Source organism: Fundulus heteroclitus, chromosome 11 (assembly GCF_011125445.2).
Source record: "Fundulus heteroclitus isolate FHET01 chromosome 11, MU-UCD_Fhet_4.1, whole genome shotgun sequence".
Classification (NCBI taxonomy): domain Eukaryota; kingdom Metazoa; phylum Chordata; class Actinopteri; order Cyprinodontiformes; family Fundulidae; genus Fundulus; species Fundulus heteroclitus.
In genome coordinates this window covers 26804683-26817182 of record NC_046371.1, presented here as the reverse complement: position 1 = coordinate 26817182, position 12500 = coordinate 26804683, and the positions used below count along the sequence as shown (strand labels likewise).

The window sequence follows — 12500 nt, the reverse complement described above, 5'->3', positions numbered from 1 at the left end:
CTTTGTTTGCATTGTTTATTTTCTAAAACAAACTTTTGGTTGGTAATGCTCAGTTAGAAAATTGACTTAATGACAAAATTACCCATGATATTTGTTGTGAAGAAGATGCATTTTTATTTTTTAAACATCTTGTAAAAGACCAGAGGGACTTTAGTCACTAAAACTGCTCTCTGGGTTGTTTTTGGTTACCTACAGACAGGGGGCAGTAGAGTCAAGTGCCCCTGTAGAACTGGTCCTGGCCCCTGTACTGAAGCCACAATACTAAATATATTTTTTTATGAGGATATGCTCGTTTTTTTTTTTTGTTTGTTTGTTTTTTTTTTTTACCTTTATTAATAAGGATCACAGTTTTCAACTGCTAGATTTAGGGTCTGTAACCTGCAGTTCCAGAGCTGCGAGTGGCTCTTTGGCACTGTGGCTCAAATTAAACAATTAAATATTTCCCTGTTTTTCAGTTTCATTCTTTTGTGCTGTGCCCGCATGAAAAAAAAAACACTGGCCCCACCGTGGCTCCTTGGTGAATTTGGTCTAGAACCACCACCGACTGCACAGCATGCAAGCATAAACGGTGAAGTTCAATATCTGTGCAGGCTGCTCAAAGCTGGAGGAGGTAACGTCAGTCCCATTGACATCTCATGCCGTCTAGCTTTTGCTAAAACAATATTCTTTTACATAGCCTCCGAATTAGTCCTAGGACAATCATCAACTCCACCATCCAATGAAATATTAGGAGGAAGAATGCTTTAATTAATAGTAGGCTAGTATAGATTGGTAATCTGACCATTACATTTTTACAATATCTGATTCTTCCTTAGACTCAATGCAAAAAATAAGAGATTCTTTACAAAGAAGCAGAAATTAAGTCAATTTTTCCCCACAGAACAGCTATTTTTTATATGGAAAGTTAGTGCAGTTATCTAGTGAATGTTAGGTGACCCATTAGCTATCTTAGCTATCACTTCACCCACATTCAGTGGTGACTAGGGTTGGTGAGACTAAACTCTATCATTGAGTTGTTCACACAAAAAAAAATATTTGGAGTTTAGTATTTTTTAGATAACCACTATTTTCTGTATAAAACAGTGCTTGGCCAGTGGTCCGACAACTTTAAATTTGAATAAATGATGGGAAGACCATTGGGTTTGAAACGACCAAATATATAATTTGTTCTTAATATTTATTCATGTTGTTTTCTTGACTTTTTAAGATGACTTATTTCAGGTGGCAATAGATGAAAAACCAAGGCTTAATCCATCTCCGTGACATAGGATCTTACTGAGAGTGAGTCAGGGGCAGGGACAATGGAGAGGATTCTGTTGTGGCTGAGGCGAGTGATAATGAAGGGTGCCTGGAAGTTATGAATCTAAAATGTTTACTCAAAACAATATTTGAGTGAAATCTAGTCAGTTGTGTGAACTTCATGAAAGACATCCGGATTTAGAGGGATAATCTAGAGTAAGCTTACTTATGTAGGTAAAGTTAGACGTTTAAAACTTGCTAAAATACACCAAAATGCCTGAGATGGTATCTACTTCTTTAAACAAAAAAGTTTGATTTTTTTGTCATAATTTCAGAGGATACAAGCAAAAAATAGTATTTTCTCATTTTAAGAGTGCCAAATACGCACAGAAACCAGTCAGTTGCAAAAATTTAAACAGGAATGTAAACAAACAAAGTTCTCAGGGAACATCATTGTCACCGTTGTCTTCAGAGTCCGGGGCCTCAGGTTGCAGACCCCTGCTCTGCTCTACCCAGAGGTTTAACTGTTTCATCCTTTCAGTTCCCTCTAGTCAGCAACATATTGAAAAAGTGTTTTGTTTCTTTTTTTTTTTTTTTTTTTTTTTGAGTCAGCATTAGGATAAAATGTAAACCTGGTATTACTCCTTAAAATGAACAGCTAATCTGACAATGATCTTTTTGGTAAAAATAAATAAATAAATAAATAATGATAATAGAAGAATACATATTTGACTTTATTTCTAAATATTTTCACAATTTAAGCTATTCGTTTAAAATTTTAAACACTATCAGTGATTGATTAAACAAAACAAGATACGTGTTTTTTTTTTCTTCGCACTTGTCTTGTTAGGCGTCACTTTTGCTCGAAATTCCACCTCCAGCACTTGAATTATATTACACTCCTAACGCCGTAGCTTTCTGCTGGAACCAGTATTCACCTGAACGGATCTGTGAAATCCATCCGATCATTCGGTAAAACAAATCGCTGTCAGCGTTTAGGGTGAAGAAAAAAAAAAACTGCCTGGAAGACAAAACTCAGGGCAATTTCGCAACCCGACCGTCATGTGACTTTTGCGTAAACAGGAAGCAGCTGATTTTTTTTTTCTCCCCCCACTTCACTCTGCTCTCACTCAGTAATGTGTCCAGCCGTGCCCTCTAAGACAAACACAAGCCGTCCTCTGAGCTCACCTGGACACCAGTGACTGCTCAGCCCCGTGGGAGTGAGTATAAAATACGACAAAAAATAAAAAAAGCTTCGTACAGGACAGCTTAGCTGCTCAGTTTGTCAGGCTAACACTGTTAGCGCGGTTAGCATTAGCCGAAGTGCTTCTGCGGAGCGGGGCAGATAGATCGAGTCAACTTAAGAGCTGAAAACCGTGTCCGTTCCCGTGTATCGGGTGGGATGCCAGCTGCCCACGCAGACGTGGCTTTGTCCTGATTTGAGCGTTTAATGGTCACGGCCGTACCGATTAACAGCGTGGGTGTGGGTTTGTTCCGCAGGAGAAGTGCTGCAGACGCGGACCCGAGTCATCTGACCTGCAGCTCAGAGCAAACTTCCCAGCCTCGTCTCCTCAGGGGGATGTCAAGCTCCGCGATGAAGAAAAAGGTGAGGCCGGCCGCGTAGCTCCGGGATCTCTGCTGAGTTTTCGGCTCACCGTGCCTGACCAGCATGATTGTGCTTTCTTTGTTGTTGTTGTTGTTGTTAGGTGTTACTGATGGGGAAGAGTGGGTCTGGAAAGACCAGCATGAGATCAATCATCTTTGCCAACTACATAGCTCGGGACACACGTCGCCTCGGAGCTACAAGTAAGACCCAGTTACTCATTTAAAGGGACATTGGCATCGATGAGTGTTTTTTTGCACACTTTTAATTTGAAATAAATCTACATTCTCTGTTGACTCCAGTCGACGTGGAGCACTCCCACGTTCGGTTTTTGGGCAATCTGGTGCTAAACTTGTGGGACTGCGGAGGGTAAAGCTTCTCTTGATACTCTTTGCAGCATTTGCACCCCCCCCCCCCCCCCCCCCCCCCCCCCGTTACTTTGACAGCAGCACTTATGCCATCTCTTTGTCCCCTAGACAAGACACGTTTATGGAGAACTACTTCACCAGCCAGAGGGATAACATCTTCAGAAACGTCGAGGTCCTCATCTACGTGTTTGACGTTGAGAGCCGCGAGCTGGAGAAAGACATGCACTACTACCAGTCGTGTCTGGAGGCCATCCTGCAGAACTCCCCCGATGCCAAAGTGTTCTGTCTCGTGCACAAAATGGACTTGGTTCAGGAGGACCAGAGAGATCTGGTGAGTAATGGTGGTAATCACCGCCTGCAAGCTTCTGTTGCATCACCGGCACCGCGTGGTGGCGAACCAAGACGGGATTAAAAGCGACGACATCACAGGCGGGTCGCTTGAGATCAAAGTTACGATGCATTCTGTCGTGTCACAACCAGTATTTTAAATACACTTTGTTGAACATTTTAAACGTTATTTATCGAGCCCTTTCCATACGGTCCGGTGTGACACAAAGCGCTCCGCGGAGGTTAAAAGCAGAAAGACACACATTTCTCTTCTAGAGGCAGACACAATGAAGTGATCCAATCAAGTTAACAGATAATGAAACGACAAGAAATTAAAAGGGAGAGAAATCAATCAGTTTTAGGGGGGGTGAGGAACTGTGGGAACGCAATCGTGTGGATTACCCAGGAAACACTGGAGATGTATGCATATCGTACAAGAAGAAAGGTAAGAAGACAGGTTTGTTAAAAAAAAAAATCTAGTTAAGTCCATACCTTAGTAAACATAAGGATCAAATCCGTAACATTAAAAAAAAAACAATATTTTAAAAACATGACAGAATTTTCCATGAATATTAGCAACCTAAACTGCAATAAAGTGATAAAAAAATAACTAGAAATATGGTTGAAACAAAATAATAATTTGTTAGGGATAATAAATGGCTGTAAACTTAAGCCAAATTGAATACATGAGTCTAGATTTTACTTTTAAAAGACTCTCAGCTGCTCCCAGGTCTTCGGCACAGGCTGTACGACAGCAGTAAGTCTGATAATCTAAAGCTCGTTTAGGGAGACCAGAGGGCAGAGCGTTGTAATAATCTATTCTATAAATTATGTTAAGTCTCTGCATGGAACGGGGAGAGAAACTGTTGACCTCTGGCAATGTTCTTCAGATAATAAAATGCATTTTTGCTTATTTTTCATAACGTTTCATCGTGGTTAGGGAAACTGAAGATCCAATCAGATATGATGTCCGGGGACTTATGACACGATTGGAAGGATTCGTTGCCAGAGTTCAAAGTTGGGTTGTTAGTTTCTCTCCCTGGATGACTTCAGCCAATGACAACTTGGATTTTTTTTTTCCCAGATTTAGCTGAAGGAAATTCTCTTCCAGCCAAGACTTGGTGTCTAAAGCACCGTTAAAAGGTGCACCGATGGGTCTGGGGTCGTGGTCTGGCGTTTTTTCTGGAACCCTGTTAGAATTTAAATAAGAGTTTAGTTAACTGAGCGGAACAAAACTCCTTACGAGCCTCATGTTCTTCATCTTCAACCCACAAGGACTCTGAGGTGATATTTCTATGTTGGCATTAAGATCGATTAGACCTAATATTTTATTTATTTTTTTCTGACGTGGTCTGCAAATTCTCCACACTTTGTGTTCGTAGATGCTGTGGGAGCTGGTTCGGTTAGACTATTGAAAACTGAGAAGAGAGCTTTTAGGTTCTTTTATTATCACCATTAAGTTTGGGAAACATGAATGGCTGCCCGCTGTGTTCTCCGTTTTTTTTGGTGTAGCTGTTTGGTCGTGTTTTCTTGACCGTTATTAACAAGATGAAGTTGCACGCTGATTGACCTTCATTGATTAGGGGGCTTCTAAAGACCACGCTTCTTTCTGACTTTTCCAGATCTTTAAGGAGCGGGAAGAAGATCTAAGGAGGCTGTCTAGACCTTTAGCTTGCACGTGCTTCAGGACGTCGATCTGGGACGAAACCTTGTACAAGGTAAGGGGAGTTGATTGGTGGCTTTTTTTCTTCTTTTTTACAACTATATCTGATTAAACGGTCTTTTTAAGAAGTTTGTAAAAAAAAAAAAATGTTTTTTTTTGTTTTTTTTTCAGGCCTGGTCCAGTATAGTTTATCAGCTCATCCCAAACGTCCAGCAGCTAGAGACAAACCTGAGAAATTTTGCACAGATCATAGAAGCAGATGAAGTTCTTCTGTTTGAGAGAGCCACCTTCCTGGTGAGAGCTGCCGCTTCCTCTGTCTGTCTAGATATGGGGGATTTGGGAATTTCAAACATCTTCATATGTGTGTGTGTTCTGTAGGTGATCTCCCACTATCAGTGCAAAGAGCAGCGTGACGCTCACAGGTTCGAGAAGATCAGCAACATCATCAAACAGTTCAAGCTCAGTTGTAGGTAAGTTCACGTCGCAGACAATCTGCCCAAAACGTTTTCTGGTCCTGTCGCTCTGTCTTACATTCAGCTGTTTTTAATGCGTCCTCTGTCGTTTCAGTAAACTCGCAGCCTCTTTCCAAAGCATGGAAGTTAGAAACTCCAACTTTGCGGCCTTTATCGACGTCTTCACCTCCAACACTTACGTCATGGTGATCATGTCGGACCCCTCTATTCGTAAGTAGTGCAGATTATAGCCGTCTGCCTCAGATACATCTTCAGCCCCCTAAAACCTTTTTATTTTTTTTATTTTTTTTACCTCACTAACTACAATAGTCATATATTCAATAAATTGCAATATGGATTTCGGAGAGGCTTGATTGTCAGATTAAGAATACCTTTTGGGGGAAAAAAACAACCTTTAAGCTAGTATGGAGCATACTTCTCATTAATACCCCATTTCTGCATGAAAAATTTTGCTTTTTTTGTTGGTCTGATGCAATATTTAATCTTAAATGTTGTGTTTTTATTAGCTGGAGGTGGAAAGAAAATTATAATTACCCTAAATAAAGCCCTTAAAACATCATGAGTGTTAATCTATATAATGTGTTTCCCTTGGTGAGACAAGTTACTGAAATAGATCAACTTTTAAGGTTCTAATTTGTTGAAAATCACCGTATATTTTATCAGGATCTTTTGTGATGCATAAAATTGGGAAATGGAAGGAAAATTATACCTGGTTTAAAAATAGACTGAGGAAAGAGAGCATTGGAGAAGGAGCCGAGAAGTACATGGTAACATTGGAGGAGCGGCAGATGTTTGCAGCTCAGGTGGAACAATTTGTAACCTGGATAAATGTGCTGTATTCGGAGGAAACAAACGCTACAAATCATCCTGAAGACGCAGTGAATCATGATGGGGGGGGGGGGGGGCATGCTTTTTGATTAATAGAGGAAAATCCCAGAAAATAACAGTGAGAGGCAGCAAAAGCCTTGAACTTGGGACAGAGGTTCACCTTCCAACAGCACAATAATCCAAGCTGGGATCAAAGCTTATTCAAGTGTTAGAAAGGCCAAGTCAAAGTCAGTACCTGAATCAAATTAATAAGCTGTGGTAAAACTTGAAAATGTTCCCAGACCCTCTTCATCCAATCTGGCTGAGTTTGCACAAAACGTTGGTCTACACCTGTGCTAAACTGGTAGAAACATAACTTAAGACTATTGGTATCGACTCAATACACATGTATGCCACCATGTTCAGACGAAAATGTTGATCCCAAATCATAATGTACATTGAAGTTTGCGATCGCAGCATGATGAAATATGAAAACCTTTGCAGCATTCACTTGAATCCGCTATAAATTTCTGATAAGATGTTTAATATCTGTTTGTTTTTTTCCCCCACCTCTGTTTTTCTAGCATCTGCAGCCACTCTCATCAATATCCGTAACGCAAGGAAACACTTTGAGAAGTTGGAGCGCGTGGACGGACCCAAGCACAGCCTGCACATGCGGATGCGTTAGCCCATTCTTATTTCCCAGTGGATACTCTCAGCCAATCAATGCACAGAGCACAGATAGCATGTTGCAGCCTCCAAGCTCTGATAGATAGATATAAACAGCCCTGCATCACTTCTGTTCTATCTTTACATTCAATCAACAGTCATTCTGGGAAAAACATTTTTTTTATTTTATTTTTTTTTTGGTCTAGTTTCTACAGGGATCAGAAGTATGTTGAATAGTGACACGTTCTGATGGAATATTTAAGCTTAGTTGACACATTAAGCAGTTAAAAAAAAATGTGTTCACCACGAAGGCTGCCTTTCTTTTCACACTTTGTGGGTATCCATTGGATTTATATAGTCGAGGAAGTTTATCCCATTGACACAGTTTGATTTTCAACTGCGGTTTTTAAACTGTCATCAAAATATAGCTATATTTAGAAACCTATTTTTGTGTCTGCGTTTTTCTTATATTCTGTTTTTTGAAAACTGGAATGTGTGTGTTACTTTATATGCTGCGGTATCCAGTCAGAGTTAACTTAGCGTTCTGCACCAGTTGTTTTGTACATGTGATACATGGTGCACCTGTTAAGTGGGTTGACAGTAGTGTTTGGGCAGATGGAACAGCTCTTTAAAGGCACAGAACGCAAATTACGCACATTTAATTTCTTCAAAACTTATCAAATGTGTAGAGGTTTTGCCAACCAGAAAACATTAGATAAGCTGCTTCTTTGATTTGAGAGTCTTGATTGGTTAAATTTCTTTATTATTTTGTAACATAGAAGTGTAAAATGTAATTTGGAGAAACAGTTGTCCAGACTGCCTTAGCCTTATATGAGCATTTTAATTAGCCTGTGGCTTGACTTTGTTTGAAAGGACGCTATCTGAGCAGCTGCCCTGCTCTTTCAAAAGTAAACTGACACCCATGCATTCCCGAGCCAAGTGTTTTCAGGAAGCTCTTTTGTGTGCCCCTATCAAGAAATCAGTTCACCAGAACAGTCTGGATGATCAACAAGGCTTTCATGACGAACTGCTTGTAAGAGTTGAAATAATCTAATCTGATTGCCTGTCTGAGTTAAAGGACCTTCCTGGAAGTTCAAAAGACTGAAAGGGATAAACTGAATTGCCCCCCTCACCTCACCCCACTGATGGTAAATCATGTATATGAAATGATCAATTTCTTTTGTTAATCAGTGTGCATGGATATATGCTAAACACGTGGTTATTAAACCTTGGTACAAGTAGCGCTGCTGTGGCGGCACCTAGTGGTGGCAGAAAATACTGCAACATTCGAGCTTTGGAGCATCTCCGCGCGTCTAACAATCTCAGATGTGGCCGCTCACATAACCTGTCTCGTGACTTCATTTACCAAATTGAGCTCGAGCGCCCCGTTTCGAAACGCTTTGCTTAACTTTGACGGAGCAATGAAGCACCGAAGTCTCACTATCATTTGCCCCTCGTCATTAGTGTAAAGCGTTATGGTGAAGAGGGGAAAAAAATGAGCTCCGGTGGCCAAAAGCATGAAATATTAAACCACATTCGTCTTTAATGAATCGGACATTTCTCAAAATATGTGTGTGGTGTAGAAAATTTCAAGAACTTCCCCCAGTGTGATTTGAAGCTAATGACAGAGGAGGAAGTGCTGCCTAGTCGTTCCTTTGACCCCTGAAGCTGGACATGGATATTCAATTCAATTCAATTCAATTTTATTTATATAGCGCCAAATCATGAAACATGTCATCTCAAGGCACTTTACAAAGTCAAGTTCAATCATATTATACAGATTGGGTCAGATTATACAGATTGGTCAAAAATTTCCTATATAAGGAAACCAGTTGATTGCATCAAAGTCCCGACAAGCAGCATTCACTCCTGGGGAACCGTAGAGCCACAGGAAGAGTCATCTGCATTGTACATGGCTTTGCTGCAATCCCTCATACTGAGCAAGCATGAAGCGACAGTGGGAAGAAAAACCACCCATTAACGGGAAAAAAAAACCTCCGGCAGAACCGGGCTCAGTATGAACGGTCATCTGCCTCGACCGACTGGGGTTACAGAAGACAGAACAGAGACACAACAAGAGAAACAAAAAAGCACAGAAGCACACATTGATCTAGTAATCTGTTCTACATTAGATGGTAGTAGCAGGTGAGCCGTCTTCTCTGGATGATGTCACAGTTAACAGAACGCCAGACCAGGTGTACCTACTATGAAGAAAAAGAGAGAGAGCAAAAAGTTAAAGCAGAAATGACAACACATAATGCATAATTGAAGAACAGTAGAACTCAATATAGTGAGAAAATTAGATCCTGATATACTCCAGTAACCTAAGCCTATAGCAGTAAAACTATAAAGGTGGCTGAGAGTAACATGAGTCACTAGTTATAATTTTTGTCAAAAAGAAAAGTTTTAAGCCTAGTCTTAAAAGTAGACAGGGTGTCTGCCTCACGGACCAAAACTGGGAGTTGGTTCCACAGGAGAGGAGCCTGATAGCTAAAGGATCTGCCTCCCATTCTACTTTTAGAGACTCTAGGAACCACCAGCAGACCTGCAGTCTGAGAGCGAAGTGCTCTGTTAGGAACATACGGGGTAATCAGAGCTCTGATATATGATGGAGCTTGATTATTAAGGGCTTTATACGTTAGAAGAAGAATTTTAAATTCTATTCTTGATTTAACAGGAAGCCAATGAAGGGAAGCTAAAATTGGAGAAATATGATCCCTCTTGTTGATTTTCATCAGAACTCTTGCTGCAGCATTTTGGATCAGCTGAAGGCTTTGAACTGCATTTTGTGGACTTCCTGATAGTAAAGAATTACAATAGTCCAGCCTTGAAGTAACAAATGCATGGACCAGTTTTTCAGCATCACTCCTGGACAGAATGTTTCTAATTTTGGCGATATTCCGGAGGTGAAAAAAGGAAACTCTGGAAACCTGTTTAATATGGGATTTAAATGACATGTCTTGGTCAAAAATAACACCAAGATTTTTTACTTTATTACCAGAGGCCAGGTTAATGTCATCCAGATTAAGTGATTGGTTAAGAAGTTTATTTATGGGAATATGGGAATGAGAACAAACTGTGTCCCTGCTTGGTAGTTTCAGGGAAATTGTAGCAACTATTAGCACAAGCTAATAAGGTTTCTCTCTGGAGTTTAGACTTTAAAAACAGCAGCAATAAACTAATGTGCATGAGATGATTTGACTAGATAGAAGTGCCGACTTTTTGTCTTTCTATTCTCACTAAACCTCTATATGCAATATCACCAAAACTTTTCATTTTATGCACACAGATGTTGGCTTATTTGGTTGTAAATAATTCAGAATTTAAAGGGATCAATATTTTTGGTTATGAATTTTGCATTAGTCAATTTGCAGATGATACAGTTTTCTTTCTAAAGGACAAATCAGTAGTTTTCAAAGCATTGAACATTATCTCTGTCTTTTCCAAAGCATCTGGATTAAATATAAATTTACAAAAAAGTGAAATAATACCACTATATCCGTGTCTTATGTTTATTTCCTTTAGGAGATTGGTTTTCTAATTGTAAATTCATTGTAAATGCCTCTTTATTTATTTTTATAGGTTAACCTTTTTTTTTTTCCTTCTTCCTTTGCCTTGCAAAAGTTTAGTTGATCTCTTGTATATAACTGTTATTTTCTCTTTTTTGTAAAAACGCAAAGTGGAGATTCCTACTTGAGCGTGTAATTAAGGTTATGTGCAATAAGGTTTAAAAATAAAAAACAAAAAAAAAACTCTATATGCCAGGCCGCCATATAGGATTTTCAGTTTAGGGCTGGTAAAAATTGCAATGTGCAATTCAACTCCCATCTATAAATTTGTTGTGCTCTGCCATTTTAGTTGAATTGTACTTTTTTTATAAAACAAATTTAGTCTAATACCGTTTCAAAAATGTCTACAGGGGTCTGCAACCTGGAAGCCCAGTGCCATATGTGGCTCTTTGACCCCTAAACTGTGGCTCAAATTAAACCAAATAAGAAATTATTTTAATGATAAAGGCAATAAGAGAGGGTGGTTTTTAGCAGTTCTTCTGTATTTCTTCATGCAACATAGGCACAGACTATTTACAACAGAAGGGTATCGATGGTACAAGACTTTAAAAAGTAATGCTTTTTTAGCGTCAAACAACGTGCTTTATATTGTCAGTGGGCTAATGATCATTCTTCGTTTTTCATATGGTCTCCTACCAGTCGTACTTCGCCAGAACACCTCACCAGGAAAGGTGTCCAGGAGGCATCCTAACCAGATGCCTAAGCCACCTCAGCTGGTTCCTCTTGACGTGGAGAAGCAGAGGCTCTACTCTGAGTCCATCCCATATATATATCCCAGTTGACCAAGCTTCTCACTGTATCCACAATCTCTTCTTTCGGTCACAACCCAAAATCTCATGACCATAGATGAGGGTGGAAATGTAGATCTTGACTCAGCTCTCTCTAAACCACAACAGACCAGTACAGCACCTGCTTCACAGCAGACGCAGGACCAATCTGCCTATCAACATCCCGTTCTATCTTTCCCTCATTCGTGAGCAAGACCCCAAGATACTTAAACTCCTCCACTTGGGGCAGGACATCCTCCCCAACCCGAAGGAGGCACTCTACCCTTTTCTGGCTTAAGACCATGGCCTCAGATTTATATATATATGGGCTGGACGGTATAGAAAAAAACATATAGATAACATAGAAATCATATTGGATCGATATTGATAATTGATATCATAATCAACAAATTCAAAACATATTTTAAGTGTAGCCCTGGACATTTTATGCTGTTGCTTAGCGACCTATTTTTAGATAAAGAACACACAAACAATGAATTTAAACTCAACCCTTTATTCAACCAACTTTTAACCAAAACTGCAAGTTTTTAAAAAAGAAAAAAAGAACCTGTGCTCTGTGAACCCTTTAAATGGGGCGGAGCTTGGTGACGGAGCATTTCCTGGGTCTGCGTTTGTGATTGGTCGGCAGGATGTAATAACTGTAATATTAACCTACATGATAGGCTAGAATGGATAAGGAAGGAAAACTTTTATTCTATTGAACTTTTTATTGACACCCTTCTTTCTATCATCAATATATGTCTATCGATCGCTAAATATCGTTAATGAATTGTCATCCAGCCCTATATATATATATATATATATATATATATATATATATATATATATATATATATATATATATATATATATATATATATATATATATATATATAAGCTTTGTTGTTCAAAGGAAAATTGTCTGGAATACAATATTTCAATATTTGACAACCATTTGACATTCTTTAGCAAAGTGAGGATTGATTCAAGATGCTTGATTTCATCAGTGCCGTTT

General features: G+C 39.4%; 1 protein-coding gene across 1 annotated transcript; it reads left to right on the top strand.

Annotated features, from left to right (window-relative positions):
• Positions 1-2315: 2315 nt before the first annotated feature.
• On the top strand, positions 2316-7594 carry LOC118556489 (ras-related GTP-binding protein A). The gene is made up of 10 exons (XM_036143306.1): positions 2316-2459; positions 2740-2845; positions 2946-3045; positions 3145-3211; positions 3319-3541; positions 5160-5255; positions 5372-5494; positions 5579-5670; positions 5768-5883; positions 7065-7594. The coding sequence occupies exons 2-10, from the start codon at positions 2819-2821 to the stop codon at positions 7166-7168; spliced, it is 948 nt and encodes a 315-aa protein (XP_035999199.1). The 5' UTR covers positions 2316-2459; positions 2740-2818; the 3' UTR covers positions 7169-7594.
• Positions 7595-12500: the final 4906 nt, after the last annotated feature.

Excerpts from the sequence above, each read along its gene's own strand:
- LOC118556489 (XM_036143306.1), top strand. The coding sequence starts at position 2,819 with ATGTCAAGCTCCGCGATGAAGAAAAAG. Across the intron at positions 3,212-3,318 it reads AACTTGTGGGACTGCGGAGG|ACAAGACACGTTTATGGAGA; the intron begins GTAAAGCTTCTC and ends TTTGTCCCCTAG. Across the intron at positions 3,542-5,159 it reads AGGAGGACCAGAGAGATCTG|ATCTTTAAGGAGCGGGAAGA; the intron begins GTGAGTAATGGT and ends TGACTTTTCCAG.